Source organism: Columba livia, chromosome 1 (assembly GCF_036013475.1).
Source record: "Columba livia isolate bColLiv1 breed racing homer chromosome 1, bColLiv1.pat.W.v2, whole genome shotgun sequence".
NCBI lineage: Eukaryota > Metazoa > Chordata > Aves > Columbiformes > Columbidae > Columba > Columba livia.
Window position 1 is genome coordinate 145,837,176 of NC_088602.1, and position 19,829 is coordinate 145,857,004.

The following is a 19,829-nucleotide window of genomic DNA, read 5'->3' on the forward strand; positions in this document are numbered from 1 at the left end:
TGCCCAGTCTGCCACTCCTCACCTTCCTTAATCACATGCTTACAGCATTTCCACAGTGCTTTTATTTTCCAACTCCTGCTTTCAGAAGTGTGGCTCTCAGTTAAAGCTTTGTTTAATATTAAACCACTTTTCAAATATTTAATATGAAATGAATTTGAAACCAACTGGGAAAGAACAGGAAGGATACGCCTGTTTAGCAAAATACTATTTCAGACAGGCAAAAGACACTGAATAAGGATGTTTAAAAAGATCAACACATAAATTCTTCCTTAAACTAAAAAATAAAGCACAAGGTTGAGAAATTTTGTATACTGGGCAACTTGTGGTTGGATCACAGACAAAGCCGACGGAGACCTTAATAATACAGTTCCAATCCCAAGTACTTGTTTTCTTTCTACTGCTATAGCACTCCATGAGATAACTTGCATAGGCAATTTTCCACAAATCTGTTATACAGAAGTGTACACTCTGAATAATGAAGTGACATATTAGAGGTTATTAACATCTCCTGGCAACGAAAAGTGTCCTCAGAAATTTAGAAATCTCAAAGGGCAAGCCTAACTAACCAGGAGGGCATCTCAGGAAAGCTAAACCTACCACCTACCTGAAGTACTTAGAACAACAACATTCCTGTAAAAAAAATTCACAGCACAGGATTCCAACATAAACTGTCACACAGAAAATGCTGGTAATGATGAAAACAAATAGATGAAAGACTAATGGTTAATTGAGTGTTTAAATTGGTCATTCTGTCTCCTGTGACCTATATCAAAAGCCCTCTTTAAAGGTCCAGGAGTTAAACTCATATAGATATTATGTCAGTTAGGCTATGTTAGAATATTTATGTTTTAAGCAGTAATGATATGTATTAAAATCTCAGTAGCTACAGGCGATGAATCTGATCTTTACTGCAGCTTCCACAGCAGATTAATTACATGAATTCAGTTAACACACACAAGGTTAAAACTTCCATTATGCCAAAACACAACCCTGGAAAGTACGTGCAACCTCTTGATCTTCTCACAGTATTGATATCAGCACTACGAGGACTTCCTAAGAGGATGGGACTGTTGACTGTACTGACCTCAGGCATCAACCTGCACTGCGCAGGTCTGTGCTCTCCCTCTGCAGGATGTGGCACTTCGCTGTTCTCCGTGTGGAAGAGGCCAAATGGGTCTCTGCTCCCAAGGGTGAGGAATAAGGCAGAGAGGGATGCTGAGCTACCCCCGCTCTCTCTTTTTGATTCCACATTGCAGTCCAAGTGCACTGTTAGCAAGGTACAGAGCAGATTTAGCTGCTAGGGGTTGCTAGACCTGCTCTCCAAGGCTGTTTCCAGTGGGTCTGTTCTGAAACCCAGCCACAGTTTAACTGGGTTTTTTTTTGTTGCTGTGTTTTTCTGTTTGTTTGGGGTTTTTTGTTTGTTTGTTTGTTTTTTTTGAGGGGGGCAGTTTGATTCTCTACAAACTAAGGAACTTGGTGAAGTGTCTCATTCACCACATATCTTGCCACAAACTTCACAGCAAGTCAGCTTGTTTGAGAGCATTTGGAAAGAAGACAGTTTGGCAGAGACTTGTCTCAGGGGTTATTTCACAGAATCCCCAAACCAGGGGGAAAGGGAAGAAAGCTGCTTATCTTCTTTCTCCCAGTTCTCCACATGTAAAGGTGTCTTTCTTGTATCCCCTTGAGAAGACCGAATCCACAGGAACTTTTCACAAAGGCTGCTTCTGCACAGCCACTAACTGGCCCAGGGAATACTTCTTCTTCAACCACAACAGCACCACAGTTGCCTTCTGCCAGTTTCCAAATAAAGAGAGAAAAAGCTCCTTGCACCTTCCTTTCACAATGGAGGGACCTGTTCATTTAAGAATTTATACTCAATTGTCACGTCAGCAACATCTCCGAGCAGAAGTTTTGATCAGCTAACATAGAAAAAAAAGATTTGTTTACAGAAAGATTCCTCTTTCCATAGAGAGTAAGAGAGACTCTTTCATTCCACCTTCAACAAATTACAAATCGGCTTGCCACTCTCGAAAGCACCATACCAATCCAACTGTTCCCACAACACAACCTCAGAACATCTGCATCTTTGTAGTACTGAAGTAATGAGTTTGACACACTCAGCTGAGTCTGCCACACTGAACAAGTTTCCTCTCCATCAACATTGCAAGCTGCTGTTTTGCAGATCAGAACAGTCAGCTTCCGCAGATAAGGCAGCTCCTTCCTGGAAATGGAAGATAGAGCTGCTTTATCTCAGGAAAGGGAGGATAAAAGGTCACTCTTCAGTAAGTGGCAAAGTTCTTACCTTGAAAGCTTTGCCCTTGATTGGCATGGAATAACCAAGGTCATGGAACTTCTAATCAGAAGTCTGCATAATTACTGAATCATTATTAATTATATCAGAGAGCCAAGACCTCAGAGGAAAGGCAAAGCAAACAAAGAACCCAATGAAGCCTCCTCTGTTGTTGGAAAAAATTGGTAATTAAAAGTCATGAGTGCACCAAAGAGGGAGGGAACAGCATCACAGTCACTGTTCAGGACTCAGGAATGACTTGCATACAAAACAGCAGGTTTGTCTCCCCAGGGAAATTACAGGGTACTGCATTACAAAACAGTGAGTAGGAGGGAAAAATAAAAAAAAAAAAAAGAAAAAAAAAAGAGACAGAGAAAGAACGACTCCTGTTGTATCAATAGCTTTATTTGCCCCACAGAAATAGACAGCACTGCCAACCAGTCCCAAGTTTGAAAGGTGTCTTCCACACGTTTCTGGCAGCTCTGGAAAGGCTTCTCCCAGCCTTATATCATTAAGGGTTCCCATACTGAGAAGTGCACAAAAGAATGAGACCTTGTGGTCAACCTAATCCAGCCTATACACAGCCCTTTCCCAGGAGTTCTTGCCCAAATGAAAAGCCCATTTTTCCCTCAATGACCTCAGTTCAGCTATAGTGACCATCCTTTCCCCAGATGCTGTGCTTCAAAGTATCACTATCAAGAATCAAAAAACTTCCCAAAAAAACTCGAAAGAATGCCATGCTCCTGCTCAGAACATAATAAATCAAACTAGGTAGTCAGGATCCCTAGTAAAACCAAAGCAAATGCTTTTGCTGATCAGGCTATGAGACTACAAATGCTGATCTATGTCATTACCAATGACAGAATACACCATCTAAGGGCACTGAGATATCAAATATGGGACTGGATGAAAAAATGCACTACATAGTCTATCATCATTTGCAGGCAAACACAAGAATCTCTCTGATCTGCCACACAGGTAGTCTTAAAAATTCAATTCTAAAGATGACCATGGCAGAGATGGCAAGTTTGGGCCGAATCCTTGAAGAGAACAGTTTATGTGGATTATGAGACTGTAGCGAAGGCAGTCTCGTGTGCTCAGCCTTCCCAACATACAAAAAGAGAAGTGCAAAACACCAGAAGCCCAATGAGAACAGTCTGTAAGTCCTAGAGATCAGAACAAAGAGACATTTTCTACTCCACTGCTCCAAGTACAACTCAGATCTATCATCAACATACTCTAAATAAGAAAGTCTACCATTTAAAACACAAGCAAGAAGGAATAAAGGATAACTACAGTAGAAGCAGCAATGCAATTTGTGGGAGTCTGCCACTGAATAAAAAATTAATAACAATGTCTGGCTAACTGCAGCCATTTCATTATGCTTAACTTTGACAGACCCGAATCCAATAAACTTTTATTGAAGTGCATCTGGTCCTTCTTTATATCTTCTGTGAACTTCCATTACTTGCCCATGCTGTGCCCTTTCACTGCTACAACCTTATCACAGCACTCTGTTTCCTATTGCTGAATGCTGAGTCCCCAGCCCTCACGTTACAGCGCCGTACCTGTTGAAGATATCGCCCGACACCTTTTGCAGATACTGAAGTGCATCTGCCACCTGCTGAACTGCCTCCTCCCTGCGTAAGTCCGGTTGGATCAGGGGGACTGAGTACGTCTGCCCTTCCAAAAAATGCTTCTGGGCTACAGTAGCCATTGTGCCTAAAGGAAAGAGCAAATAAGTCATTATAGTAAACACACTTCCATTTTATCACAGCCTTTATTCAAGAACTTCCAGTTTCTGCTCCCCTAAATATTTTAGGAAAGCTTTTGCAAAGAAATCAGTGAGCTGAGGAGAAAGGCGCAAGTAGTAAGGTTGACATATTGGATTTTTAATAAATCCAAGGCAGCTACAGTGAGGTGGGAGTCTCTTGCTTATCTGGATGCTCTTGGGAACCATAATTTTATTTTTAGCATGATACTTGACAAATCTCTGCTCAGTACTGGGCTGAAAACAAAGACCACGCTTTGGAGCAAAGTCGGTTCAAGGTGGCGACAAGACTCATCAGAAACCACCCTGTCCCCTCCTCTCATCCTCATATTCCAGATGGATCTATTTCAGGCCATTCAACCCTATTAGCAAAATGCAGTATTTCATCTTACACTTCTGCTCTGAGACACACAACTACCCTCCCTTCCAAGAACAGCAGCTATGAAATTACAGGGCATGCATGTGCACACACGCCCTTGCTCCCAGTCTGTTAATGAGAGTTCTTCCATCCTGAGACTCCCAAGAGCTGCTTGTTGCTTCTGGCGACTGGGATTTTCCTTAGTAACTATCTTGAAAGAAGTCTCCTTACTTTAGGATCCTTCCACATACAAAACCAGAACAGTCACTTAAGTCTTTCAGTCGTGTTCAACACATACACCAGAGCAGTTCTCCTGCTCCTGGATGCAGCTGGGCCAACACCACTGCTCTGTAGCTCAGCCAGGAGAAGGTTGTGCCTTACCCATGGCTCCATCCTGACAGCCTTCCTCACCTGTCCCTCAGCAATTCCCAAAACATTTTTACTCCCAAAAATAACACAAAAGTTCCCGGGACATGAAGGAGGATGCAGAGAAGAAACCCATTTGTAAACTCATAAATAGGTTACTGTTTGGACAGCCTCATCGATGAACAGATTAGAGCATCCACACAATTTTCTAACCCAAATTCTGCTGCTAGGCCTATACACCTCCCTTCAAACTTGTTATCTCTGTGTGTCTTGCTCATTCAGACTGTAACAAAACACAGTCTAAAGCTGATCATTACAGAGCTTCATCACGCACAGTGTTGTGCGTCTATATAAATCTTCATTAAGCTGAAGAGAAGCAAAACAAAGGAGTATCAAAAAATAAGGTATCAGAAACAGACAGAGATGTCTCAGGACTCCACACTTTCTCTCTGTGGTACTTGGAGGTCTGCAGGGGCTGGTCCAGGGAGCACTGCTGTGTGCAAACTGTATTCCAGTCTGTATGGCAGAGCAGGCTGAGGATAACACAGAAACACAGCCGTGCTGCAGAAATCACAAAACAAGAGCCTGAAGAGACAGTTACGGCATAAACCAATGGTGTCACAGATGAAAATTAGAGGGGCCTTTGCACATTCTTAAACTCCCTGTCTTGCTTCACAAAATGAAAATATGAGATCAGACTTGCTTGCAGCCTTTCCTGTATATATACGAAACACTATCCCATAGACCCTCTCCGAATTCATCCTTTCTGATACTACCACAGCAGGTTAGGAAAGACTTTCTGTAAATGTGATGTGGCTGGGTTTGTGTTGTTTTTGTGGGGTTTTTAATTTGTTTGGGTTTTTCTGGTTTTGTTTTGTTGTTGTTCGGTTTGTTTTTTGTTTTGTTGGTTTTGTGTGTGTGGTTTTTCGTGTGGTTTTGTTGTTGGTTTTTGTTATTTTGGGGGTAGGGTATTCGTTCGACTTTGCAGCGGGGTGGAGGGGGTTGGTTGAGATGTTTTCTGAGGGGAAGGGGGAGGATGCTTAACAATTAATCGTGACAGGTAAAGGAAGGAGGACACCTATGAGCCTTTCTGCAGATAACAAATGTGCAAAATCAAGCCCAGCCATCAGAAGACCTGGCTCTGCTGCAGGAAGCCCAGACTCATTCTGTTTCACTTCATGCATCACTGGCAGCCAGACTCTGTATCCACACTCTTTAGCGGCAATGTTTGCACACTGATTAGTCTTCTTGACTGGGCCTATTCAGCAGGCAGGAAATTATTATTTAGAGTTGTAAAACATACAAGTCAATCTGAGAGGAGTACAGCTAATTTTGAGATGGCAACTTTTGATCTGCTGACCACAGCCAAGCCTGAACTCTTTGTGCTTTCAAATCTACTATTTGACCGACAATGCAGAACAAAGCGACCGTATAACACGGTGAGTGTGCAGTTACAAGATGCTTTGGCTCTGGCAGCAAAACAAGTTTACGATCCTCCCTGCCCCTGGTCACAACTCTTCTGTTGCATCAATGCTGCTGATGTTTGGGATGCCTATTTTTAACGCAGATCAGTTCAATGACCTGATTTACCACAGCCAGAGAAACAGCTGTAATTGCCCAGTCATGGAACAGAGTGGGAAGCAGGGGCAAGAAGGGGACTTCTTAAACTTGCTTCACTATCAAAACCATTACCGTGTAATGGTAATCCTGCCCCACAGGATGAGAAGGCCAAGCTTTTCACCTCTTGAAGCCAGATGAGATTATACAGCCCCAGTATGATTTCCCAGGCACTCGCCAATCCTAATTCTCTTAATGACCTTTCTAAAGCCAAGCTCGGTTCAGCTGCTGACTGACAGATGCTCACACTCAGAAGCACTCCCTGAAGCATTTGCACTTTCACCACTCCACCAGCTATTCCCAAACCATTTCTTTTGTCACACTCAGAAGCTGCAGAACATCCTTCAGGACCTGCTGCTCCCTTGCAGAAAGAGAAGCACACAGGAGTGGGGTAAAGCAGGGGAAGCCCCGGGTGCTCCTGCTTACAGTCTCACAGTTCAGCTGTCAGTAACTTCAGTTTCACAGGTTCTCAATGCAGCCTCTCACACGAGCTCTGGATTCTCACCTTTCCTAAAAATAAACACATTAGAGAAACATGGAAGACACTGTGGGAACTGCTATCAGAGACAGATACAACAGAAGTCCCTTCTGTGCAAGGTAATAAATTAGAGATTTATAGCAAGAAAGAGGAAAAACAGCAACACCCTTCTGAATGGCAAGACTCAGGTGAAATCCCATGTTACAACTGCTATTTATCACTTCTTGTGACCAAACTAACTAGAAATAAGCCATTTTTACAAACACTTTGAGTAAAGACCTGACTGTATGCTTTGAATAAATGCAGAAATACTTCCCATGACAGGGACTGCAGGAACAACGAAGATTTTAATAGGGAAAACCCAAAATATTCCAAACAAAAGTCAGGAAGGAAAGCGAAGACTGAATGTCACTCAGCAAGATCAACTCTTATCTCAACCTTCAGTGCACTGAGAAGGAAGAAACACATTTCCTTGCCATGCTCCACTATCAGAATTAGGCATCACATAAAAACAAAGCGCTGAAGATTAGAAAGATTGCAGCTCTCTCACTCTGTCCAATGGATGCCAAGCCTTCACGTAACATATGCATCAAAGGTGCAAATATACTGTTCGTATCTTACACATGGAAGTGACTTCCACAAAGCAACAAACTGCTTCCAGTATCACTCCAGAATCTTCAAGAGAAAGCTGCTGTGTTTCAGCAGAAAGCACAGTATGCTGGAATTATGACATCTGACATGAAATACTCAGATGCTGCAGTGAGAAACAGACACATGAAACACCAAAGCAAGTACGATTCAGAAAAGCAGATGTCAGATCACCCAAGAGATTTAATCATTAGTGGTGTGACCACCTGTGGGTCACACAAGGCAGAAGAAACAGCAACGTGGCTCTTTTTTGTGATCAAAGAGGCTCTGGAAAAAGAGCTGCAGCATCTGGGAGCTCCAGCCACTCTATTCAATTATTTTTTCTATGTCAACTTTAATGATCAAGACAAATGTGCTCCGGTGTTATATAATTTGCCTTATTAAATTGCAAACAAAAAGAAAAAGGTTGTTTTCTCACTGTACCACCTGCTTGTGAGTGCTGTATCCTGATTTAGAAGTTCTGACTAGAGCTAGCAACTGCTCAGATTTGCCTTAAGCTGCCTATACCTTTAACCTTAAGCAAACTGGTACAAAGCTCATCATGGCTAGTGGCTACCCCTCTGCACCCAAAGCTGCTCTCAACCTCTCAGTTCCAACATTCACACTAGCAAAAGCTGAGAGAAACAACAGCAGTGGGAACTGCAACATCAGCCTCCACCAAACTGTCCCACCTTTCCAAAAGACTTACACCAGGACACATACAGGCTGAGCACGCCAGGGTTTTCAGGTATCTGAAATGAGCAACTGGTCATACTGTTAAATTATCACAGACAAATCTAATATTCGGATGGTTACGTAGAGATTTGCAGCTCCGAAACCATAGAAGGAAGTATGCAATTCACTGCTATGGGTAGGTAGAAAAATGTTCCACCTACTTTGCTCACCTCTTGGGTTACTTCTCCCTGAACCCAAGAATAAAACTCCTTATGTCAAGGCTAATCCTAAGAGAACTTGTTAGAGAGCAAATGAAGTCTGTAAAAGAAGCAGCACTCCTCTAAGTTCTTTAGAAACTATTGCTCTAAGGAGGACCAATCACTGAAATTATTATCTACAAACAAAAACCCCCCATAACCTTAAAATATCTTGATTTTTCAAGGAAACATAAACAAAGGCAACATTAAAAAAATAATTTAGCTGCCCTCAACAGAGGCAGAGAATGTAAAGCTCTATATAAAACAAGCACTTACCAGATGCATACTTAGCTATGAAAATAAAGGGAGGATAAAGCAAGCTACTACCACCACTTGTTTCCTTAACAAGCTTCATGGTATTAAAAAAAGGGAGTTGAGGGAAGAAGAGGGGTTAAATACTTTGGAAAAAAAAAAAATAAATCAGTGTGTATTCTTCAAAGATACAAGGGCTGCTTCAGCAATTACTGTGCTGCTGTTTCTGTCATTGCACTGGAAAGGCAGCATGAACTAAAGCCCCTTAATTCCCACATGCTGTGACATCTCCAAGAAGTGGTGACAGGCTGTCTCTAGCCCTATGTCTCTCCTTTGTAGGACCCTAATAAAAGATCAATGCCTCATAGCCACCTGCAAGGATGCAGAAACCAGCACGATGCAATGAAACCCAAGTCTGCACATCCTGCACCACACACCACTGCACTGCTAGCACCAAGATGGTTCCACAGCGGCAACAGACCAAGTCACAAATGAACTACAGGCTAAGACTGAACACATTCAAAAGATGGAGTAGAGGGAGGTGTTGTCTCCTCCGAGAGGAGAGTCTCATGCATAACTTGGTTCACAGTGAGAAGTCAACCTAAATCCCTCGCTGACAGTATCTTCTTACACATAATACTTTCTGTCATGTTCACCTGGACAAATGTTGTCCCATCCTGTCTGACAATAAGAGACCTCAGTTATTCTCATTTTCCTCTGCTTTGGTCTAGCACACTACATCAGTACATGGCTCGTAACACCTAAATGCAGCTTTTAGAGCTCAAAGCTCCCAGCTGTTAAAATGTCTGTTATGCGTCTCACCACAAACTTCTACTGTACACTCACCTACAGTACTCTGTGGTATTGTACTTAATATACTACTACATCATCTTCATTCTCTACTTTCCACACAGGATTCCCACAGAATTTAAAATCATTATCAAATCTGCTGTCATATTCAAGTAATACATTGGTTGTACTAGACACTTGCCTAGAGGCCATTCCAACAAAATATCAGAATGAGTTCCTCCAAGGACAAAATACTACTAATTAAAAAAAGTTAGTTTATCACCTTGCCCTCCACAGATAAATCATACTACTGTGAGTCTACTGTATTTAAAAGAGAGACTCAATGCAGCACAGGAGCCCAGATGCAAGTCCTACCCTGTTTCCCCGAAAATAAGACCTACCTCAAAAATAAGGCCTTGCACGATTTTTCTGGGTTTTTGAGAATGCTCGAAATATAAACCCTATTAAAAAAATAAGCCCTAGTTACAGTTAATAAAAAAAAAAAAAAAAACAAAAACAAAAAAACAAAAACCAAAAACCAGGCAGCTATACATGTAAAAAAGTAATAAGTTTTGGAGCAAAAACTAATATAAGACCCTGTCTTATTTTCAGGGAAACAGGGTATTTCACTGTGCAACAAATTAACGTTCTGCTCCGTGGTTGACATTCACTGGAGGGGTTGACATTTAGCCCTCCAGCAGAGCACACAAGAGGTAACTATCCTGGGTAGGAGAGCAGGATATATTTCCAGCAGTGAGACAAGAGGTTTACCACAGTCCCTGTGCTACGCCAACTTTACCTTTTGGGGTGGGGGGGCAGGGAGGGGAAGGGAAGGGAGGAGAAGAGAAGCACTTTGAGAAGTTAAGAGGATGAAAAGTCTATTTATATTTTTTAATTAACCATGTTCTACAGTGTTATTAAGCAGCAATCCAAGATGCAGATGGTACTGATTTGATTGGCAAGAGGTGCACTGTGCTGAATATTAAGGAACTCTGCCCCTATAAATAGGTCTAATCACCATCTGAAGTCTGGAAGGCAGTGATGAAAGAAAGCATTAATAAGACCATAATTAGGCCCTGTAGCAGCCTGTATTCCACCAGGGTGCTCATGTTACTAGACATCTCTTATAGTAGCATCCTCAAACTCTGTTGTAGACATTACTGCTTTAGGTCTCCAAAACTCTAGTAGCTATTTTAGACAGAGCTATGAAGAAGGGGGTTTCTTCACGTTTGGAGGGCCTGGTGTTGGTTAGGATTTTACTTCCCAGTACCATTTCTGGAGCAAGAGAGCTCTCCATTCCAGCTGTTCCACCCTGCCCACTCTCATCAAGTGAATTAAATTGGGCAGCTGGAGCTCCCCAGGCACAAAAACTAAAAAGGGGTGCAGGAAAGTGAGAAGTTTTAGAAGCTATTGGTCTCCCTCCCTCTCAGAGCAGCAGGAGCACATCATGGCCACATCTACATCACCAAGTTAACCTAGTCGCAGCTGTAAAACCCATTTCTGGTCCTCTGCTCCAGCTTTAGAAAGAGAGTTACTTACTCAGCCTCATCAATGTCACACTTTCAGCCTGTCATTACAGTATAGCATTACCTCAAGAAAACAACAAAAAAGTCTGTATAAAAAATGAATCCCACAATGCATCTCCCACTATATCCTGATATTTCCAAAAGTCGCCCATTGATACGGGACTGCCCAAACAGCCAAGATCTTTTCAAGAGGAGTCAGCCTCCCACATCACACCACAGCGCTGAAGAAACATCAGAACACTGGAGAGCCTGACCTGATGCTCAGGAAGGACTTGAGGGCTCATGCTGCATCTCACGCACTGCACATCCTGGCCTTGTGGGACAATATGCTGCTTGGCCATGGCAGGAGTGGATTCCATCACTGATGTCGTCTTACCTCATCTGTCCTAGCAGCAGCTGCAGGAAAAGGAAAAGCTTTTTCTGCTGCACTGGTAGGCAGCCACTAACTACCCAGTGATATAACGCCACTCAGTGCTCCATATCCAAATGGTGTGGAATTATTGGCAGTTAGGACATATGCATTACCCTCCAAGAACATCATGTAGCACCACAATGTCAGCTACAGTGCTAGGTGCCTTTTTGCTAGCTGAATCTATGTACTGCTGATGGCTGTTTAGTTCAGCCTTGGGATCTGCTTGAAAGGCACCCCAGATCCATTCAATTTGAAATGGATATTTCACTCTACCTACTGACTAGCAGTATTGTACTAGAGAAAAGGTATTAAGGTAATGCTATGAAGATATTCACTTTTGGAAACAGTGAGACTCTGGTATGAAGCTTGCATCCAAAATCTCAAAACCTTTTTTTTTTCCCCAGTTAATTCCTGAAATTGCAGAGGGAACACAATAAATAGGCTGTAACAGGCTGTAAACTGGGTACCTGATAGCAACCTGTCTCCCTGGACCACAGGCTGTGTCAGAGACCGACAAACACCCCCTGCTACTTACATGCTTGTCTTATCCTGCTGTCTCCAGAATAAAGGCTGTACCTGTATCTGTACCTGATCCTTCCCGAGGAGTCAGAGCTTCCAAAGGAAAGTCACTGACCTGTCAAAAACTTACTTCTGAAGGCGTGAGCCCAGTATTTAAGGCAGATTCTCTCAAGAAGTCAGAGCTTTGGCTCAGACACATTGCTTTGAAAGAAACAGTAGGTATTGAGGCTACTAAAGACAGATGAAATCTATGACCAATATGACATTAAAGTAAAGACATTATTGACAGGTAAGTAAATGCACATGAACTGGAGGATTTGGTTTCCCGCCAGCAGCATTGTCTCTCCAGAAGACAGAATGCTATTACTTTAAGTCATGTTTTAAAGATAATCTGAAAGATAGAGACTTAAAAGAATTTAGAGGTGCATGTCAATATTCTCAGCTCCACAAGCTAAGGTGGCATCTAAGTCACTTCTGTCTTCAGGACAACCTTTCCCTCTCAACATCGAGCCCTACTTTGTGAAGCACAGACATCAGCCCTCGCTGCCATGAGGCATGGAGCTGTGGGCTGCAGCACCTTCCTGAGAAAGCCCTGTCCTCTACCTGCAGCCTGAAATTGATTTCCCTCAGCCAGATGCATAAAGCTCATTTTGATAGACAGATGCTGACATCTAAAGTTAATCAAAAAACGCACTCTGGAACTGTCACCTTTGGCTTTCATCATTAATAAAGACCATCAGGCACTCTAACGAACAGCTGATCTGATTCTAAGGTAGCCATGTAAAACTGACCCAAAGCAGTGTGCTAATTGTCTGCCTTCCCTTCCTCCCACTATTTATTATAAAAAAACCTAAGAAACAGCTTAGCTACACCTACAATACAGACATAAGAAGTAATGCTGAGAATCCCAGCGCAAAACATCCAGGCACAACTCTTCATTTGATTTCCTAAATGGGGGCACTCCAGTTTTGTGTGCCTGAAATAAACAGAAGGCTATGCACAAAGTCCCTTGGAAGGTCACTTCCCTTCCATAAGTTCTCTTAGATGCTGGAGAGTTTCAAAAGCAAGTTAGGTGAAACGCTGATGTAGAGCTTCCTTCACAACATTTGGTTCAGAAAAATGAGGAGCTGCTCAATCCTACTATCAGACCACAGCAACAAATACATAACTTTCAAACCCACCACACTTTCCTAAAAACAAAACAAACAAAAAAACCCCAAACAGTTAATATTTCCCCTCTAATTTTCTGATGAAAAATCAGCTTCAGTCTCCTGCAGAGTGAAGATATCTGCAGATCTAACCATTGCTACATCACACTGCCACAAACCCTAACCAGCAATGTCTTATTTTTCACCTCCACATTCAGTACTCTCTGCTCCAAGGTTCAGGAATTTTACAGCACTGTGTTACGACAGATCCTGAGATACATAATGAAGACAACAACCAAATCAAACTGGCAACCAAACCAGTTCTTGTCCCTTTGATATATTTAAAAGCAAAGGGAATGCTTGCATTTCTGTAAGGTGACAGGAAGGAAACTCACTGTAAGGAAGTGTCTTTAAGCCTGCTCACATTTGCTAGAAGGAATATCCCTACAGGGTGGCCTGGATAACAGGAGCTGACAAAAAGCTGGGTCAAAAGAATGACACCTGGGGAATCCATAACCCGCTAAACAAGTTGGTGGATGGACTATTTTCTGGCAAAGGTTATCTTGTGAAGGGGTTTAGGCAGAGCTGATTAGCTATAGAAATTGCTTTTTGAGTGATAAAAATTATTCCCTTCAACCTTATACACTACAGCCATGGGAAACATCACAATTTCAAACATAATCCTCTTCTTCCTCTGCACTCTATCTTTAATCTAAATATATATATATATATATAAATATATATATATATATATATATATATATATATATATATATATATATATATAAAGAATCTGCCTTGCTTTCAGGCTTATCTCAGTACTATTCTTCTCCAGCCCTCAATTTCTGCCCTTCTCTTTTACTGCTCAGGCTGAGCACAAGTGACTGCAGTCACCTGGTATAACCAGAACCCAGACTGCAGAGTTGTTCCCAGGGATTATCTGCTTTCAGTTTTCTTGCCAATGAACTCCTGAGTTGAGAGAAGAGAACAGCACTTTTTATGTGAAGTAATGAAGATTTAAAAACTCACTTTAAATATCCAGAGTGATAGAGGACAGCAGATGCTACGACTAGCAGCCTGTGCTGCTCTGAGGGTGCCTCAGGCATCTTTCTGCCCGAGGGCACTTTGGAGCTGTAGCTATTTCTGCACAACCAAAGCACCCCAGGAATAGAGGTATATCGGGCAGCTTTTACATCCCAGCTTTACTATTCCGACAAGACAAATATAATAAAAAATCATGAGAATTTATCAGCCCCTAGTTAAGCTTCCTAAAAAAAAGTCTAAGCAAGGGACAGTTGACTGGAACACCTCCGATTCTCCCGACAGCTGAAATGCAGAAAGCTTCTACAGGGACATGCCAAAGCCAGGTTGCTTCCAGCCCTTGCCTCTGGCAAGAGCACCACTATTCGCTCCGCTTCCTTTCACTGCTCACGGAAGGCTCAGTAATTCAGTGAACTGGCAAGAAATAGGGGCAGTTTTAGCTTCTACCTCATCTACTTCACGACAGGCCAACCCAGCCTGCAAGTCACTGCCAGTAACACGCGCTGCGCCACCTAAATGAAATAAATAGGTCATCTCAAGCAAAACCCTAGCTGACATTTGCCTGAATCACGTGGAATACCACAACCACAGCCAGCATGATTCCACATTATTTGTTGGCATTTGCACTGTAGAATCGAGTAGAATCAAGAATCAGCCTACTCCTCAGGGATGAAAAGCCCTCTCTTTTGAAAGAGGCCTTCGGGAACATCCAGGTGCTGTTCAACCACTCAGTATTTGAACCACACCACTTTAAAAAAATAAAAAGGAGGAGGAACATCTCACCACAACAGGACTTCTGTTGATTACTAATATAAATACTAACAATGATTATCACTGCTGGATGTGGATTCACAATGTTCGCTACGTCCATCAGCAGCCTTTCTTCATGCGTACAGCTAGGTCTAGTAGCCCTCTGGTCTTTTTATTGTTGGCTGACTCATTCTTTATTTTGAACACAGAAAAAAAATTAATACAATAAATGCATTTGTCACAACAGCATTTGGGTTCACTTGCAAACACTGACAACATGTTTTTATTTGACAAATAGCTACAACGTCGCAGCTGCCAGCATGGGAGTGAGGAACATTACCTTGTGCAACTCAAAGGTAACCAACATTAAAACTGATTAGCTAGCCAGTACTCCAGGTAGCAAACTGGGTTGACGCACTAATGGACTAGAAGTTCTGTCTTCTACATCTGTGGTGTTCTTTGAATTAGTTGATCACTAATACCCTGTTTCCCCAAAGATAAAACCTACCCTGAAAACAAGCCCTAGCATGATTTTTCAGGATCTTTGAGGATGCTCGAAAAATAAGCCCTACTCCAAAAATAAGCCCTAGTTACAGTTAATTTAAAAAGTTAATTTAAATAATGTCCAGGCAGCTATACATAAAAAAAAGTAAGCACCTTTTGGAGCAAAAATGAATACCAACCCTGTCTTATTTTCAGGGAAACAGGGTGCTAACCAATTGGTACTTGGAATAGTACAAAACCATCACAACTCTACCACAAGCCATTACATAACTTTCTGAGGCAAAACTGCTTAACCTTCACGCCAGAGCCCTCTGACCCGCTATCTTGGTCACCTTTTACTCTTTTTCATGACTCCCTTCAGGCTGCAGCATCTAGCTGCATGTCTCTACAGGGTACCCAAGCTACGTGGAAGGAGGACATTGCCCTCCACAATCCCTGAAGTGCAATGTTGAGTCTAAGTGTCCTATATGTCATAGCCAACTTGAGATCCGCAGGCTCCTGACAGGACCTCCAGTCTATTTTACAGAATCACAGAATGTTAGGGATTGGAAGGGACCTTGAAAGATCATCTAGTCCAATCCCCCTGCTGGAGCAGGAACACCTAGATGAGGTTACACAGGAATGTGTCCAGGCGGGATTTGAATGTCTCCAGAGAAGGAGACTCCACAACCTCCCTGGGCAGCCTGTTCCAGTGCTCTGTTACCCTCACTGTGTAGAAGTTTCTTCTCAAATTTAAGTGGAACCTCCTGTGTTCCAGTTTTTACCCATTACCCCTTGTCTTATATTGGTTGTCACTGAGGAGAGCCTGGCTCCATCCTTGTGACACTCACCCTTTATATATTTATAAATATTAATGAGGTCACGCCTCAGTCTCCTCTTCTCCAAACTAAAGAGACCCAGCTCCCTCAGCCTTTCTTCATAAGAGAGATGCTCCACTCCCTTCATCATCTTTGTTGCCCTGCACTGGACCCTCTCCAGCAGTTCCCTGTCCTTCTGGAACTGAGGGGCCCAGAACTGGACACAATATTCCAGGTGTGGTCTCACCAGGGCAGAGTAGAGGGGAAGGAGAACCTCTTTCAACCTACTAACCACCCCCCTTGTAATACACCCCAGGATGCCATTGGCCTTCCTGGCCACAAGGGCACAGTGCTTAGCAATGAAGCACCTCATTAGACGCGTAACCGAAGACTTTTTAGACCCGTTATCGCACCCCAACAGGCTCTGTACGGCTCATTTCACGTTACCGAGCTCCTCCCCCCAGGCCCTCGCGGGGTCCCCGAGGACCGGGGCCTGTGGCCACCAGAAGCGTCTCCCCGCTGGCAGTCAGGACACAGACCTCACGGCAGCCCCTCACAGGCGCTGACAGGCCCTGCTGCCCCGCTCAGGCCCAATGGGCGGGACCGCCCCCTCCCGAGCCCCGGCTCCTCGCCGCTGAGCCCAACCGCAGCCGGTCGCTCTCCACGGGGCGCCGCGGGGAACTCCCCACACCCGGCCCTCCCCCAGCACCACCGACCCCCGGTGCCCCCGGCCAAGCCGCCCCGGGACCGGAACCGGGAGGGTGGTGGAGAGGGGGAGGGCCCGACCCCGCCCGCTGCAGCCGCGCCCAGCCCAGCGCGCGCTCCTCGCCGAACTCGCGCCCCTCTCACCTGCCGCGAACCGGCCACGCCCCGGCACCCTGCAGGAAGCGACGCCCTGCGCCTCTTCCGCCCCTAGTTGTTCGTCACTTCCGCCCGGTTAGGACACCTCCCGGTGCCGGGAGCGGAGCTGCGCATGCACGCTGCGGAGGGCGGGGCGTGAGGAGCTCTCCGACGGGGGGGGGGGGCGTGGCCGCCATTTTGTGGGGCGGCAGCCACCTGCCCTTTGTCCCTGCCCCCGGCTGCTGTGGTACCGGAAAGTCGGCCAAAAAAGAGTCCTTAACACTGTTTTGAAAGTGTTAAAAAGCAGGAGGTTTTATTACATATGCCTATTGCATATACATTTCTTTCCACCACTTAGTTAATTCATTAAACATAAGTTATTTACAGAGTCCCGCCCTTTCCCGGATGTCCATCTCTAGTATTTGAGAGCCTTCATCAAGGGGTCTGTAGTGGTCCCTGGGGTCTTTGCCCCCCGGTGTCGGCTTCTTGGCACGATTTCTTGATCATGCATATTGTCATTTTGTGCTACCTTGCCAATATAATAGGCTCAGGCAGAATCTTAGCAAAGCATATTGTGTTAATGTTTTTGCAAGACCAGGTGTTCTACCTAAAGGCAGGCACATGGAACAGGGCCAAAAGCCCCTGCTTATATCCCCCCGAATCCTGGACACAAATTCCCTCCCTGGTTCCCCACTGATTGGGTACTGCAGGGTTTACAGACTACCCGATGCCTGCCTCAGTTTACCTATCTCATTCATCTCATTCGAACAACCCCCTTCACCCCTTATTGATTTATTTAAAATATGGATTCCTAGCTCTTTGGTTACCCTTCCCCATAGATTAACTTTTTAAATACAGTAATCAGTTGGCATTCCAGGATTAGTTTGAAGAGACTTTGTTTTACATTAAGGATTCATAGTCTGATGTCTTTCAGTACTTCCCCCCACAGCTGGCATCAGCCACTATGTCCCCAGTTTCGTAAGAACAACATTCCTCCTTCAATGGCTCCTTACACTACTACTCAGCAAAAGTCACGTAGCTCTTTCTTCATTTAGTGGAACATTCTGCTTTCCCAGCTTGCAACCCAAGGGCATCCTGCTTTTCCTCATGCCCAGTTTCTACAGAGCTATCCTTCCTGTACTGAGTTTCTGTCACATTGGGCCTAGACGTGCTACATTAGGCTTAGTCTTGCTACATTATGCCTAGGGGTTTCCAAAAGATTTTTTTTTTTGTCAGGAGCACTGTGGTTCTGTGAGCAGGACCCCACCGTGAAGAGAAGAGGGTGTTGGCAGAGATATTGGCCTGGTCCCTGCCCCATATGTTGCAGATTCACAGTTTGAGAGAAAACCCCACAGAATGGGGTTTCTTGGTGGCCATGTTCAGCCCTGCTTCTGCGCCTGGCTGCTTTTCTGCTTCCACATATCTGGCACCAAGCGTGGCACGCAAAAGGGGGAATCTCTGACTCATACACTTGCTTGTTTTCTCTCCAGTGTTCATGTTTAGAGTTCAGCAACTTAAAAATCTGCTTTATGAAATAGTGATTTTAAAATTTTTTTAAAGTACATTCTCCTAGTTTGTTTTTGGGTCCCAAGGACAGGGAACTGCTGGAGAGAGCCCAGTGTAGGGCAATAAAAATGATGAAGGGAGTGCAGCATCTCCCTTATGAGGAAAGGCTGAGGGAGCTGGGGCTCTTTAGTTTGGAGGAGACTGAGGAGTGACCTTATTAATGTTTACAGATATATAAAGGATGAGTGTCACAAGGATGGAGCCAGGCTCTTCTTGGTGTCAACCACTGATAGGACAAGGGGTAATGGGTACAAACTGAAACACAAAAGGTTCCACTTAAATTTGAGAAGAAACTTCTTCTCAGTGAGGGTGACAGAGCACTGGAACAGGCTGCCCAGGGGGGTTGTGGAGTCTCCTTCTCTGGAGACATTCAAAACCCGCCTGGACATGTTCCTGTGCGACCTCACCTAGGCATTCCTGCTCCAGCAGGGGGATTGGACTAGATGATCTTTCGAGGTCCCTTCCAATCCCTAACATTCTGTGATTCTGTGATTTATACTCCTCTTTATGTGCACATTTTCAAGCAACCAAGTTACTCCAGAACAAATGTTCATGGAAACTGAATACGCAAATATTAAACCCACATTTTAAAGGGGTATGTGCTACACGTGACAGAGGTGCTTGCATGCTCATCCACTTCAGGCCCAGAAACCATTCTTCAAGACTTACTTCAGCAGTTACAACTCAACATTTGATTAGCAAATAGCAGTTTTTGAACGCTCTCAGGAAACATTTGTGATTGACACGTAGCATTAAAGCAGTGCACAAGGGAAAAAAACAAGGCAAGCCTCTTCCAAAAGTGAATGTGCTTGAAGACATCAGGACGTGCTCGTGTGTATTCAGCTCTGGGGGGGATAAAGGGTAATACTGTTATAGAAATTACCTGTTGTGGATTCTTTGCTGGGTTCCGCTCCTTAGCGGTGGGAAGCACGGGCTGAAGCAGGGGAACAGTGTTAGACCTGGTGGAGCAGACCAGGAGCCCCCAGCAGTGGCTTCCCCATTTCAGAGCCTGTAGGAGGGTGCAGAGCTGCCCCTGTGATGTCTTAATGATGGGCCCATCAGCATGGAGAGTGTAAGGGTGCAAGGCCGAAGAGCTAAGGACCAGAGTAAGAGCTGCTGAAACTCTCTGTAAGGGAGGAAGATTATAAGGAATGGAAAATCCTGCCAAAAACTCAAAGCAGACAAAAAAGCAGATCTAGCAGAGTCTGAGCAAAGAGCCTGTGTGTGGGTGTCAGGACCTGTCAAA

The 19,829-nt window shown here is 44.0% G+C and overlaps 1 protein-coding gene across 5 annotated transcripts in view; it reads right to left on the reverse strand.

Annotated features, from left to right (window-relative positions):
• Positions 1 to 17,155, reverse strand: part of WASHC1 (WASH complex subunit 1) — a 47,017-nt gene extending 29,862 nt beyond the window's left edge. The window contains exons 1-4 of one of the 5 annotated variants that reach the window (XM_065035348.1): positions 17,027 to 17,057; positions 11,261 to 11,402; positions 6,829 to 6,912; positions 3,859 to 4,012 (exon numbers count right to left, since the gene is read on the reverse strand). In XM_065035348.1, coding sequence (XP_064891420.1) covers positions 3,859 to 4,007 — 149 coding nt within the window. In that variant the 5' untranslated portion in view covers positions 4,008 to 4,012; positions 6,829 to 6,912; positions 11,261 to 11,402; positions 17,027 to 17,057. Of the gene's footprint in view, positions 1 to 3,858; positions 4,053 to 6,828; positions 6,913 to 11,260; positions 11,403 to 17,026 lie in introns of those variants that run through there. The other 4 variants (XM_065035360.1, XM_065035344.1, XM_065035336.1 and 1 more) reach the window with 4 other exon arrangements.
• Between the last annotated feature and the right edge of the window lie 2,674 nt (positions 17,156 to 19,829).